This window comes from Schistocerca nitens, chromosome 9 (genome assembly GCF_023898315.1).
Source record: "Schistocerca nitens isolate TAMUIC-IGC-003100 chromosome 9, iqSchNite1.1, whole genome shotgun sequence".
In the NCBI taxonomy this organism is placed as follows: Eukaryota; Metazoa; Arthropoda; class Insecta; order Orthoptera; family Acrididae; genus Schistocerca; species Schistocerca nitens.
Window position 1 is genome coordinate 434,591,660 of NC_064622.1, and position 13,568 is coordinate 434,605,227.

Below are 13,568 nucleotides of genomic sequence, written 5' to 3' on the forward strand. Positions count from 1 at the left end.
GTGGAAACATTTGTAAGGACATTTGGAACAGAAAAAGTGAATAACATTGCAAAAAAAAACACAACTGTACAAGTGAGGATAAGGGAAGGTAACACTTTTTAGTTGCATACCATGTTTATATTCCAGGTTGCTCAATGTCATGACCACCGAATCCCCAATAGCCTGAAAATGCAACAGAGATTGCACTACAGCTACCAGAAAGAATGCTCAGCTGTTGTGACACAGCTTGTGCACTGCTTGAAGATCGTACACTGCATCCAGCATTCTCAGCCATGACAGGAGCAATTGCCAAATCACCAGCCAATTGAAACTTTTGAATTATGTTCTTCAGTCATAGTGTGGAAAGAGGACTTCTCCGTATCCCTCTAATGTACTGATACTCTCAAAGAGCAGCAGTACTGATGTTAATTTGATAAAACAGCTTTATGAGTAAGGCCCTGCTCACCTTTTGCAGACCCATGTTGACTGACTGCAACTGTAATGATGCTGATGCTTGTGTTTTAACCCTACATCATTATACCAGTATCGGCACCTAGTGGCAAGTCATGACCACTAACGCTGCAAATCCTACAGAACACAGACTTAACATCATTTTTATAATGTTGGGTACCCATACAGTTTTCCATCGATACTAGCTCAAGTAGCAAAAGTTTAATTATAGCCATACTGTATTTGAAAATACCTCTGTCATTATGAGGAGAAATGATTTTTGAGAAAGCATAATAAAAGAAATGATAGAAATTAAAATACTGGATAAATATTAAAATATTGGAAAATGCTCTTAATACAAGGTGCTGCCTGGAACTTAGTAGTGCAGGATCTGGCCATTACAAGGTTGAAGTACACGGTGTGATGGATATAAGAGATGAATGATGATGTATCTGCCAATGGACTGAGCACTAATGACATCACAGCTGGTGATATGGCTGTATAAGGATGAAGCTATCAAAAAGACTTCAGTTACCTACCATCTGACAATGACTGGAAGCTCATGGGTTTTTAACCACCTGCCGTAAACTGAAAGGCAAAGAATACTCCAATTTTTCCTCGACATTTTTCTTTTTCTGCCTGCTGAATTGATGAGTAAAGGTATCACTCACCATACAGTTCGGACTTTAGCAGTCAACAGGCACATAGAAATGAGTGTAATTATTGTGAAGTATTTTGGAAAATGTCCTCCTTTGGAGTAGATCTTTTTCCTTCCTCCCTCTCTGAGATATGACACTTTTAAAGAAATTTTAAAACTGTAGTTCCGATTCATCACATAATGCAGAGCGCTACTGAGATATAGTTCTGCCTTTAACCTTGGGAGTGTCCGGCAGCTTTGTCATTGCCCACGGCGCATATGCAGATGGCCCTTCAGCAGCTCCCAGCACGGGGCACCAGGAGTGCCACTTTCCTCCAGCTACAAGTGTCTTCTCGCACACGCATACTGCCTGCTCCCAGCATGATAAATTTCGCTGCCGCCACGTGATTATCATCAGTCACGCCTTGCAGCAGTGACAGCAGCAGATACTACCACATGATGGTGTCAAGCAGTTGCATCTATTAAATATTGTGCAAATTACACAATACGATCCGGTGGCAAACACGAGAAGTGTTTTTGCAACAAATCTGTCGGGAAAGCATGAAAAGATACATAGAATATTTAAACATGGATGACACAAGGACAATGTCTTCTTAAAAGGAACAGTGCCTTGATACACTTCACACTATAATTTTTTGTAAAAAACAATTTTTATTTATTTATTTTTTTAATACGAGGGTGGTTCTCGAAAACACTACGAGAGGTCAGTGCTAGCGCAATGAATAGTTCATGTGATATTCATTGGACTGTTGCCTGCAAACATGTGCCACATCAGTGCTCTTGGTTGGTTGGTTGGTTTGTGGGATTAAAGGGACCAGACTGCAACGGTCATCGGTCCCTTGTTCCAAAACTTAAAAACTACCACACAGAGTAAAAAAAAACGGATAATAGAGACAACAGACAACACAGGACAAGAAAAACTCAGACAAAGAACAGACAGAACAAATTAAAATCACACAGAGTGTGGCGGTGGTTGGCCGACCGTAGAATAAAAAAGGAAAAGCCAACCACTGAGAACACATTAAAAACTCAGTTTAAAACCATAGGCCAAAGGCCAGAATCAACACAAAACAATGAAATAAAACATAAACACTCATATTAAATGATAAAAACCCCCTGCCCGAATAAAACGTAAAACTAAGCCAGCCATAGCAGGGTCATCAGTTAAAAGGGCAGGGAGCGTATCAGGCAGCGCAAATGTCTAACTGACCACAGCTAAAAGGGGGCAGGCCAACAAAATGTGGGCCACTGTCAAAGCCGCCCCACAGCGACACAGAGGAGGGTCCTCCCGACGCAGTAAGTAACTGTGCGTCAGCCGGGAGTGGCCAATGTGGAGCCGACAAAGGACGACTGAGTCCCTGCGGTTGGCTCGCATGGATGACCGCCACACAGTCGTCGTCTCCTTAATGGCACGGAGTTTATTGGGCGTGATCCGATCGTGCCATTCAGCGTCCCAAAGCGCAAAAACTTTTTGGCAGAGGACTGCTCGCAAATCAGTCTCTGGGAGGCCAATGTCCAGAGATGGTTTACTGATTGCCTCTTTCGCCAGGCGGTCAACATATTCATTGCCCGGGATACCGACATGACCGGGGGTCCACACAAAGACCACAGAGCAGCCGCAACGGGCAAGACTATGCAGGGAATCCTGGATAGCCATCACCAGACGAGAACGAGGGAAACACAGGTCGAGAGCTCGTAAACCGCTCAGGGAATCGCTACAGATCACGAAGGACTCACCTGAGCAGGAGCGGATATACTCTAGGGTACGAAAGATGGCGACCAGCTCAGCAGTGTAAACGCTGCAGCCAGCCCGCAAGGATCATTGTTCGTAATGGTCCCCTAGAGTTAGTGCATAACCGACACGACCAGCAACCATCGAGCCATCAGTGTAAACAATGCCAGAGCCATGATACATGGCCAGGATGGAATAAAAGTGGTGGCGGAAGGCCTCTGGAGGGACCGAGTCCTTCGGGCCCTGTGCCAAGTCGAGCCGAAGGCAAGGGCGAGGAACACACCATGGGGGTGTACGCAAAGTGGCCCGAAAAGGAGTTGGAACAGTGAAAACCCTAAGCCCGGAGAGAAGCTCTTTGACGCGGACCGCGATCGTACAACCTGACCGGGGCCGACATTCTGGCAGATGGACGACCGATCGCAGGAACAGCAGACGATAGTTTGGATGCCCGGGCAAGCTAAAAACATGGGCAGCATAAGCGGCCAGTAAATTTTGGCGCCTGAACCGCAATGGAGGGACACCTGCCTCCGCAAGTATGCTGTCCACTGGGCTGGTCCAGAAAGCACCAGTGGCAAGGCGTATTCCACTGTGGAGGATTGGGTCCAGCACCTGCAACGCAGATGGGGATGCTGAGCCATAAGCCAGGCTCCCATAATTCAGACAGGACTGGATTAACGCCTGGTAGAGCCGTAACAGGGGAGATCGGTCGGCGCCCCAGCGGGTGTGGCTCAAGCATCTCAGAGCATTTAGATGCCACCAACACGCCTGTTTAAGCTGCCGAATATGAGGCAGCCAAGTCAGCCGGGCATCAAAAACTACACCCAAAAACCTGTGGGTCTCCACCACAGCAAGGAGTTCGTCGGCAAGATAAAGCCGCGGCTCAGGATGGACCGTTCGGCGCCGGCAGAAATGCATAACGCAGGTCTTGGCAGCCGAAAACTGAAAACCATGCACTACAGCCCAAGACTGCGCCTTGCGGATAGCGCCCTGTAGCTGACGTTCAACAGCTGCAATGCCAGTAGAGCTGTAGTAAAGGCAGAAGTCGTCAGCATACAGGGAAGCGGAGACAGAATTTCCCACTGCTGCAGCGAGCCCGTTTATTGCGATTAAAAACAGGCAGACACTGAGGACAGATCCTTGTGGTACCCCGTTCTCCTGGACTCGGGAGGAACTATGAGAGGCCGTGACTTGCACGAGGAAGATACGATACGACAGAAAATTTTGGATAAAGATCGGCAGAGGGCCCCGAAGACCCCATCCATGAAGCGTAGAAAGTATGTGATGACGCCATGTCGTATCATACGCCTTCCGCATGTCGAAAAAGACAGCGACCAGGTGCTGACGGCGGGCAAAGGCAGTACAGATGGCCGACTCCAGACTCACCAGACTGTCGGTGGCAGAGCGACCTTTACGGAACCCACCCTGAGATGGAGCCAGAAGGCCCCGAGACTCCAGTACCCAATTCAAGCGCCGGCTCACCATCCATTCGAGAAGCTTGCGAAGAACGTTGGTGAGGCTAATCGGGCGGTAGCTGTCCACCTCCAAAGGGCTCTTGCCCGGTTTCAAAATGGGGATGGCAATGCTTTCCTGCCATTGCGACGGAAACTCACCCTCGACCCAGAGATGGTTGTAAAGGTCGAGGAGGCGTCACTGGCAGTCCACTGAAAGGTGTTTCAGCATCTGACAGTGAATGCGATCTGGCCCAGGAGCGGTATCAGGGCAAGCGGCAAGGGCGCTGTGAAATTCCCACTCACTGAATGGAGCATTGTAGGATTCAGAATGGTGGGTGCGAAAAGAAAAGCTCCGACGTTCCATCCGCTCTTTAATGGAGCGGAAGGCCAGTGGGTAATTGGAAGAAGTGGAACTAAGAGCAAAATGCTCTGTCAAGCTGTTGGCAAATTTTGTCAGAGTCTGTACAAACTGCTCCATTCAGTGAGAGCGCAGGGATGCTGACAGGGGTCCGATAGCCATAGAGGCATCGGATCTTGGCCCAGACCTGCGATGGAGAGACATGGAGGCCAATGGTGGACACATACCACTCCCAGCACTCCTGCTTGCTTTGGCGGATAAGGAGGTGGGCCCGCGCACGCAGCCGTTTGAAGGTGATGAGGTGTTCAATGCAGGGATGTCGCTTGTGACGCTGCAGTGCCCGCCGGCGATCTTTAATCGCCTCAGCGATCTCAGGCGACCACCAAGTCACAGTCTGCCGCCGAGGGGACCCAGAAGAACTGGGAATGGCAGATTCTGTGGCAGTAACGATGCTGGTGGTCACTGAGTGAACCACCGCATCAAGGTCGTCACTAGAGAGAGGCTCAATAGCGGCAATGGAGGAGAACAAGTCCCAGTCAGCCTTATTCATAGCCCATCTGCTGGGGCGCCCAGAAGAGTGACGCCGTGGCAGTGACAGAAAGATTGGAAAATGGTCACTACCACACAGGTCGTCATGCACACTCCATTGGACAGACGGTAAGAGGCTAGGGCTACAGATCGATAGATCAATGGCGGAGTACGTGCCATGCGCCACACTGAAGTGTGTGGAGGCACCATTATTTAAAATCGAGAGATCAAGCTGTGCCAATAAATGCTCAACGGTGGCGCCTCGACCTGTTGCCACTGACCCACCCTAGAGAGGGTTATGGGCGTTAAAGTCGCCCAGTAACTAGAAAGGTGGCGGCAATTGGGCTATCAGCGCAGCCAGGACATGCTGTGCGACATCACCATCCAGTGGAAGGTAAAGACTGCAGACAGTAACAGCCTGTGGCGTCCACACCCGAACAGCGACAGCCTCTAAAGCTGTATGTAGAGGGACAGACTCGCTGTGAAGAGAGTTAAGGACATATATGCAGACGCCACCAGACACCCTTTCATAAGCTGCCCGGTTCTTATAATAACCCCGATAGCCACGGACGGCAGGGGTTCGCATTGCTGGAAACCAAGTTTCCTCAAGTGCAATGCAGAAGAAAGGGTGAAGGCTGATAAGTTGGCAGAGCTCAGCTAGATGGTGGAAGAAACCGCTGCAGTACCACTGGAGGATGGTATTGTCCATGTCTGAGAAAGGCGTGACTGGACTGGGAAGGCAGATTATGCCGCTGGATCACCTGCTGCCTCCGAATGCGCACCTGTGCTAGTGCTTTCCATGGCGTCTGAGGGACTGGCGAGATCGAGGTCCTCAGCGGACGCCATGATCTCCACCTCGTCCTCAGACGCAGTGCTTGTAGGAAGCGGTGGGATGGGTGCCACCACAATGTCGTTAGCCTTGGGGACTTTCTTCTTCTTCTGTTTCTCTCGCTGTGCCTTCGGTGGTTCAGGCTTGGAGGGCTTCACTGGGTCAGTCTCAGGGACGGACGACGACCGTGAGGCCCTACGACCCTACGACCAGGGACTGGTGGTTGTTTCAGCCACTTGCGGGTGTCTGCTTTTCCACTGGTCGGAACTTACGAAGGTAGGTCCCCAAGGGACCCCTTCCTGGCGAGAGTAGCCGAAGAAGTCTTACTCTTCTCCGGCTGGGAAGGGGGAACTGATGTCCCCGATGGTTGGGGGGGTGTTGCTCCTGAAGAAGATGGAGCAGGAGCAACAGGGAGTGAAGTGCCCCCCACAACCAAGGGGGCTGATGGATTCTGACAGATCTTAGAGCCAACAATAAGTGACGATGGGAGAACCGTTGTTGCAGCAGCGGCGTAGGTCGACGTCATTGCCACAGGATGCAGCCGCTCGTACTTCCGTTTAGCCTCGGCGTAGGTCAGGTGGTCCAGGGTCTTATATTCCATTATCTTTCATTCCTTCTGGAATATCCTACAGTCCGGCGAGCAAGGGGAATGGTGTTCTCCACAGTTAACACAGACGGGAGGCGGAGCACATGGAGTACTGGGATGTGAAGGACGTCCACAATCTCAACATGTGATGCCGGAAGTACAGCGAGATGACATGTGCCCGAACTTCCAGCATTTAAAACACCGCATCGGTGGAGGGATATATGGCTTCACATCACAGCGGTAAACCATCACCTTGACCTTTTCGGGTAAAACATCACCTTCGAAGGCCAAAATGAAGGCACCAGTGGCTACCTGATTATCCCTCGGACCCCGATGGACGCGCCGGACGAAGTGAACACCTCGTCGTTTTAGATTGGCGCGTAGTTCATCGTCGGACTGCAGAAGAAGATCCCTGTGGAATATAATACCCTGGACCATGTTTAAACTCTTATGGGGAGTGATGGTGACGGAAACATCCCCCAACCTGTCGCAAGTGAGCAACCTCCGTGACTGGGCAGAGGATGCTGTTTTGATGAGAACTGACCCAGAGCGCATTTTGGACAAGCCCTCCACCTCCCTGAACTTGTCCTCTAAATGCTCCACAAATAACTGGGGCTTGGTCGACATAAATGATTCCCCATTTACTCGCGTACACACGAGGTACCGGGGTGAATAATATCCACTGCCTTCTTTGGACAAACGTCCCCCCATGGAGTGGCCAGGGAGGGAAATGATCTCTGATCAAATTTCTTTCCATTGAGGTTAGACCTCGATCGCTTAGAGACTGCTGGTGGAGGCCCACCAGCGAGAGATGATGTACCACGCTTCATTGCGGGTCATCCGTCCTGATGCCACCCACTCCGACCAGGGGCTTTCCCCACGGGCGCCACCCAGCCGCAGCAAAGACCACCTGGCAGGATGGCCTTTGCCGGGAGTCCCGATGCCCCAAAGGGATAGGCATCTACTCCTCGGCATACGTGGGGAGGTAGCAGCTCAGGTATCAGCAGTGCGATCCCTGTGTAGTCAGGGGGCTACCACCAAGAGGGTACATGACGACCCCACCACAACGGACTGGCTACCGTGCTGGATGTCGGGTGTCGAAATATCCATGTACATCATCATGAGGGCAAAGATGGAACTGCACAATGGAGGGAAGGGATGCTATCCGGAACACACTGCAGCGGATGTGGCCGGAAGCTCGAAGTCCAACTCCATGAAAATATCAGGTGTGCCAGATCTTAGGGCAAGATGGATTTAAGATGCACCACGTAAGGTGTCCTTCCCCAAATGGTATGCACTAACGGAAAAATTTGGAAATAGAGTGGTCAAACCCCTCAGGGGACCATCACATTAAAGGCCGAAACAGTTGAGACTCCTTTTAGTCGCCTCTTACGACAGGCAGGAATACCGCGGGCCTATTCTTATCCCCGAACCCGCAGGGGGCAGTGCTCTTGGAAGAGAGCTGTGGCAGTGACTTGGTTCTCTTGTTTTTCCTGCGTAGTGATTTGCGAAGATGGGGGGAAAAAAATTATCGAGATTCGAGCAGTGAGTAAGTACTTCATAAAGAAAGGTATGAAAGCAAAGGACATTCATGTCGATTTCCAGAATACACTGGGGGACTCTGCTTCTTCATATTAACTGTTGCCAAGTCGATAAATGAATTTAAATTTGGTCGGGAGAGCTTGGATGGTGATCCGCACAGTAGTCGGCCAAGATGTGTCACCACTCCAGAAATCATTGCAAAAGTGCACAAAATGGTCATGGAGGATCACCGATTAAAAGTTTGTGAAATTGCTCATGTTTGCCAAATGTCATCTGAAAAAGTATATCACATTTTAACCGAAGAATTAGAAATGAAAAAATTATCTGCAAGATGGGTGCCACAACTCTTGACGATGGATCAAAAACACATGAGAATGGACATATCCAAATAATGTTTGGCGCGCTTTAGGAGAAATGAACAAGATTTTTTTTTTGCCGGTTTGAGGCCAAAGATGAAACTTGGGTGCACAATTATACCCCACAGACTCTGCTACCACCAAAGAAAGCAAAGACATTTCCTTTGGTGGAAAAGGTCATGGCATCAGTGTTCTGGGCTGTGAAGGGGATTCTGTTTGTAGATTATCTCCCCACTGGGCAAACAATTACTGGAGAATGCTATGCTAACCTCCTGGACAAGTTGCAACAAAAGATATGCAAAAAAAGAGGCCAGGTTTAGCAAGGAAGAAAGTCATCTTCCATCAAAACAATATGCGCGCGCACACATGTGCCATTGAAGTGGCAAAATTACATTAACTAAGGTATGAATTGTTGCCACATCCACCTTATTCACCCGATATGGCTCCGTCAGACTTCCATCTCTTCCTAAAACTGAAAATTTTTCTTGGTAGATGAAGATTCACTGCAAATGAAGAATTGATAACCGGAGTTGACAACTATTTTGCAGGCCTGGAGGAAACTCATTTTTGAGATGGGATCAAAGCACTGGAACATCGTTGAACCAAGTGCATTAATCTACAAGGAGACTAAATTGAAAAATAAAAAAAATTCCAGAGATGTAAGTACTTTTTTTTCTATTCCGTTCCGAGAACTTTTCAAACCACCCTCATATTTTGAGAGCATGATGATGTGTCTGTGGCAGATACCAAGGAGGATCTTTAAACTCAGGTCAAAACATGGTGCGATTTTCAGCAACGATTTGACCTCTGTTCAAACATCCACAAAACTGAGTGCCTCAAAATGATTCCATTTCCTGGAAATATACAAATTAATGGAAGTCCTCTTACCAAGGTAAGTATCTAGGTTCTTGTCTACAGAGTGAATGAAGATGTGTGAGCAAGAATAAAAGCAAGCTGGATGCAATTCAGAGACCTCACTGGCATTCTTTATGATAAGAAGAGGCCTATTCACCTAAAATCAAAGATATACCAAGTGACTGTGAGGCCAGTTGCATTATATAGTACAAAGTGTTGGTCGTGTGAAGATTTACTGGGCACTCCCTACATGTCATGGAAATACTGATGCTGAGGAAATCACTAGGCACTTCTACAATACATTGATTGACAACTCACTGGAGTGGCTCCAATCAATGAGAAGATCTAAGAATGGGGACTTCTATGGGATGAACACATCACATGGGCACAACATGCTTCAGTCATCAGGTCAGTCTATCACCTCTCCGTTGAGGGCCACAGACAATGTGGAAGACCCAAATTATGGTGGCAATGCACTATAAACACATGTCTAAGACCAAGATGCCTAAATCCACAGGAAGCGTTAGACAGAAAGAAATGGATGCACTGCTCCAAAAGACAGACCACAATCCAATGGGAAGGTGCTAAGAAGAAGAAGAAGAAGAAGAAGAAGAAGAAGAAGAAACTGAATGAATGAATAAGTGAGTGAGTGAGTGAATGAATGACTCCCTTGTTGAATAGGTCTTTATGCAATTTATAATGTTGCAGCTACCACTTGAAAATGGCACAATACACCAAAATCACATTTATAGTGAATAAATAAAGTTTTAACATTACAGATGATGTTTTTACTAAAATATTACAAGACAGTGGACACAAACAGAAATTAACATTTATGCCATGCTTCCACAGTATTGTAATTTTCACAAACGTTAGGGGCATGAAATTCACTTCTTTGTGTAAACTATGATACATTATAATAATTTTTAAGGAACTTCAAGAAATGTAACAAACCTCATATAATCAGAATCACCTCCACCTATGAAGTATGTTGGACCTTCAAAAACTTTTTCTGTTGCTGGAAATGAAGCAATTTCATCAAAAGTGTCTACAAGTGTATCCAGATTTACTTTCCATTTCATCTCACCATTTTCTGCCTGAGTTACATTCATGGCAAGGAACTGACAGACAGCTGGTACCTATAAAAAGTGAAAGAACTGAAAAAAAATGCAGATGATCAAATACGTATTTGGTCTCTGTCACTTACTAAAATACATACTTTTACAATGGGAGACAATTTCTGTTCTATAAGCTTACGAGCAGCTGACATTGACATGCTTTTTCCGAACTTTATTTGCTGCATAGCCTCTAAGTATTTTTTAACTGTGGTGAAACTTGGACTGACTCTCCTTGGAGAAACATCAACTACAACCAGTTTTTCCACAAGTTCTGGCTAAAACAAACACATGTTAAAAACATGTTCCAAGAAATTGGAAAAAGTTGAATAGTGTCTACACACACACACACACACACACACACACACACACACACACACCTTGCAAGTGGTTTGGCAAATAACTACACAAGACGTAATATCTTAGATTTATGATAACACATTTTATTAACAACCTAAACTGAACAATAATACCGTAGATCCTCTTGCACAGTTACTTCAAGAAGATGAAAGTCAGCAGGTTAATATAACATTTATTAGAATTACATAAGACAATATTTAATGATCATTCTCTCTCTCTCTGCAAAGTATTCATTTCTTAAAGAAGTATATACATCTTAGTCAATTGTTTGAAATTAGAAATACAGATGCATGTATTTCTCAGATGAATTCTTTTACAAGAATCTATTTAGCCACAGAGTCACATATATATTGGACTACACTTCCAAATCACATTATTATAATTCTGTGATATTATCTATAGTAATAACGATAAGCTGAATATACAGCTGCTAGACAAGATAAAAGTGACTCAATTGGGTGCTGATGGGTCTTTATGTGCTTTGGTAACCATGCTATCTTCACAGCTCTTATAATCTCTCGGATTACAAAACTGGGAATTGTTAGCCAAAAGTGTACTTTATACTTTTGATCACATTCTTCTAGCTACTTAGTGATCCTTCTAGTTGTGTATGTGAATGCAATACCTTGATAAAAGACCCCGCCCTCCCTCGAGGAGATAACTGTCATGTACAACTGAATGTTATTATTGAGGACAGATTCGTAACTGAATCATCCATGTGTGTCTAGTGTATGGATTGGTAGTAAAAGGTATCAAAATTGTCCTCTTATCATAACAGTACAGTACCCAATTCTGTTCTTCCTGCAGCAACTGCAGAGACATCTCTCTCCAGCATTTGTCAGTCACCATGCCCCTATTCAACTGCCCTACGTAACAAAAATCTTAACTCGATGCAGAATACTAAATGTTTCCATTCAGCTGCAGTCCAACTGTGGTTAGGTGGTTGGTTGGTTAGTTGCCACAGAAAAGCTGTTGCCATGTTACATGCCAAGGTATGGCACTGAATCTACAAAGGTAGCATGGTTCATTGAAAAAGTTGTGGTCACAGGAGTCTGGTTGTCCCCTGGTTCATTTGGACACAGACTTGTTCCACTGTAGAATCCCAGCTGATGTTTATAGTTGACATTCATTTCCCACACCAACACCATATGAGGCTCTACAATTTCCACAATGTTATCTGATATAATTTCAACAAATTTACCTTGTCAGCAATATTGCCCCTGCCTCTTCCCCCACTTAAACTAAAAGCTGATGATTATTCCTTTTTGCAACTATAACTGTTTGTCTTATCCATGACAGCACTAAGTGAAACACATAGACAGCCTTTCAGAACACATGTACAACAACATGGCCAGTGCACATCAGATGACATATCACGTAATGAGCTACGTACCAAGGTGGTCACACCTAAGTGGAGATTATAAAAAATATAACTTGACAGTTTAGGAACCAAGCAAAGTGACGGACTGGCACTCACACAGAATAATGTTTCCACCCCTCTCTGATCGTCCAGGTTTATATTTCCTCTGATTTATTAACTCTTTGAGTAGATCATAGTTGGATTCCATTGGAACTGTTGCACACTCAAAGCCTGTACATCATCTCAAATATTGTCACTGGGACATTAAACTCTAATATATCCTATCATCAATGATAAAGGAATCATTACCTAATTGCTGATGAGTACATTCCAAAACAAGGCTACTTCTTCCAGACAATGTTTTCATGCTAGTCTCCAAGTCATCATTGTTACTGCTGCCAACATTTGCTTTGTAAGCAATGGCTTTAAGAAATTTATTTTGTACAGTTGTGCTAACAAATAAGGGTTCAAAACAGCTAAAATCAAATTTGATGAAGGCAAAGATTCACAGCAACTGTTGGTCCAGGATCAGTACTGTCACAGAACTTACAGTCTTTTATAATGATGAAATATTGTAAAGATGAATTTGGTAGCTATTTTCTGATTCAAAGTTCAATTCCAGTGGGACTTTGTGATGTCATTTCACAAATATGCCAGACAAACATCTGGTTCCTTCTGAAAGTGAACTATTCTAAACTGTACCATTACTTTTGTGTCCTTGTAGCTCATATGTTCTTTTACATCAGTGATAGGTAGCAGTTTACAGTTTACCTAGTTTTTACTTACCTCTCAACCAGCCATTCATTTATTCATGTGTTCCATTGTGCACATCTTAAAAGAATCTTCAGATATGTGAAACAGTTACGGTATACATTACACCAGTGTAGAGGAGATCATTCACAGAACACTAGTAAAAGTTCAGTGCAGTTCATCTGAGATACAAAGGAGGCTCTCCTGACAGCTATCTAACACACTGCCCCATGTCAGCACAAATTATGCGTCACTTGGGTCCAGAGGTCATCCTCGGTTCCTTTCACTTGATGCCCAGTTTGATGAAGGCAACTAGCCACTGCATGTTTTTTTTTTTTTTTTTTTAGGGCGCAAAACTTCTATGGTCATTAGCACCCAGCCCGTGACTTAGGAAACAGTAAAAAACCGAAATTGAAAACCAGCAGCAATGGGAACAAAGTCATAAAATTGGAGAAACTAAAAGCAGAAGGGATGCTTAAAAATCCACTACAGAAAGGGGTTGGTTGTCCCCAAAAAAAGCTTCAAATGACTGACGTCATTTCACTGTCACTAATAAACTGGAGAACGTGGTCGGCTGAGTGCGTGTCATCTGCTAAAATCGACGATAGATCAGGCGATAGCTGTAGACGGGAGCGTAACGGATTAAAATAGGGGCATTC

At 45.6% G+C, this 13,568-nt stretch overlaps 1 protein-coding gene across 2 annotated transcripts in view; it reads right to left on the bottom strand.

Annotated features, from left to right (window-relative positions):
• LOC126202952 (protein ABHD11-like) overlaps positions 1 to 13,568 on the bottom strand; it is a 70,141-nt gene that overhangs the window by 35,813 nt on the left and 20,760 nt on the right. Inside the window, exons 4-5 of one of the 2 annotated variants that reach the window (XM_049937067.1) lie at positions 10,544 to 10,717; positions 10,279 to 10,463 (exon numbers count right to left, since the gene is read on the bottom strand). In XM_049937067.1, the coding sequence (XP_049793024.1) occupies positions 10,279 to 10,463; positions 10,544 to 10,717 (359 nt within the window). The remainder of the gene's footprint in view (positions 1 to 10,278; positions 10,464 to 10,543; positions 10,718 to 13,568) is intronic. The other variant, XM_049937069.1, reaches the window with a different exon arrangement.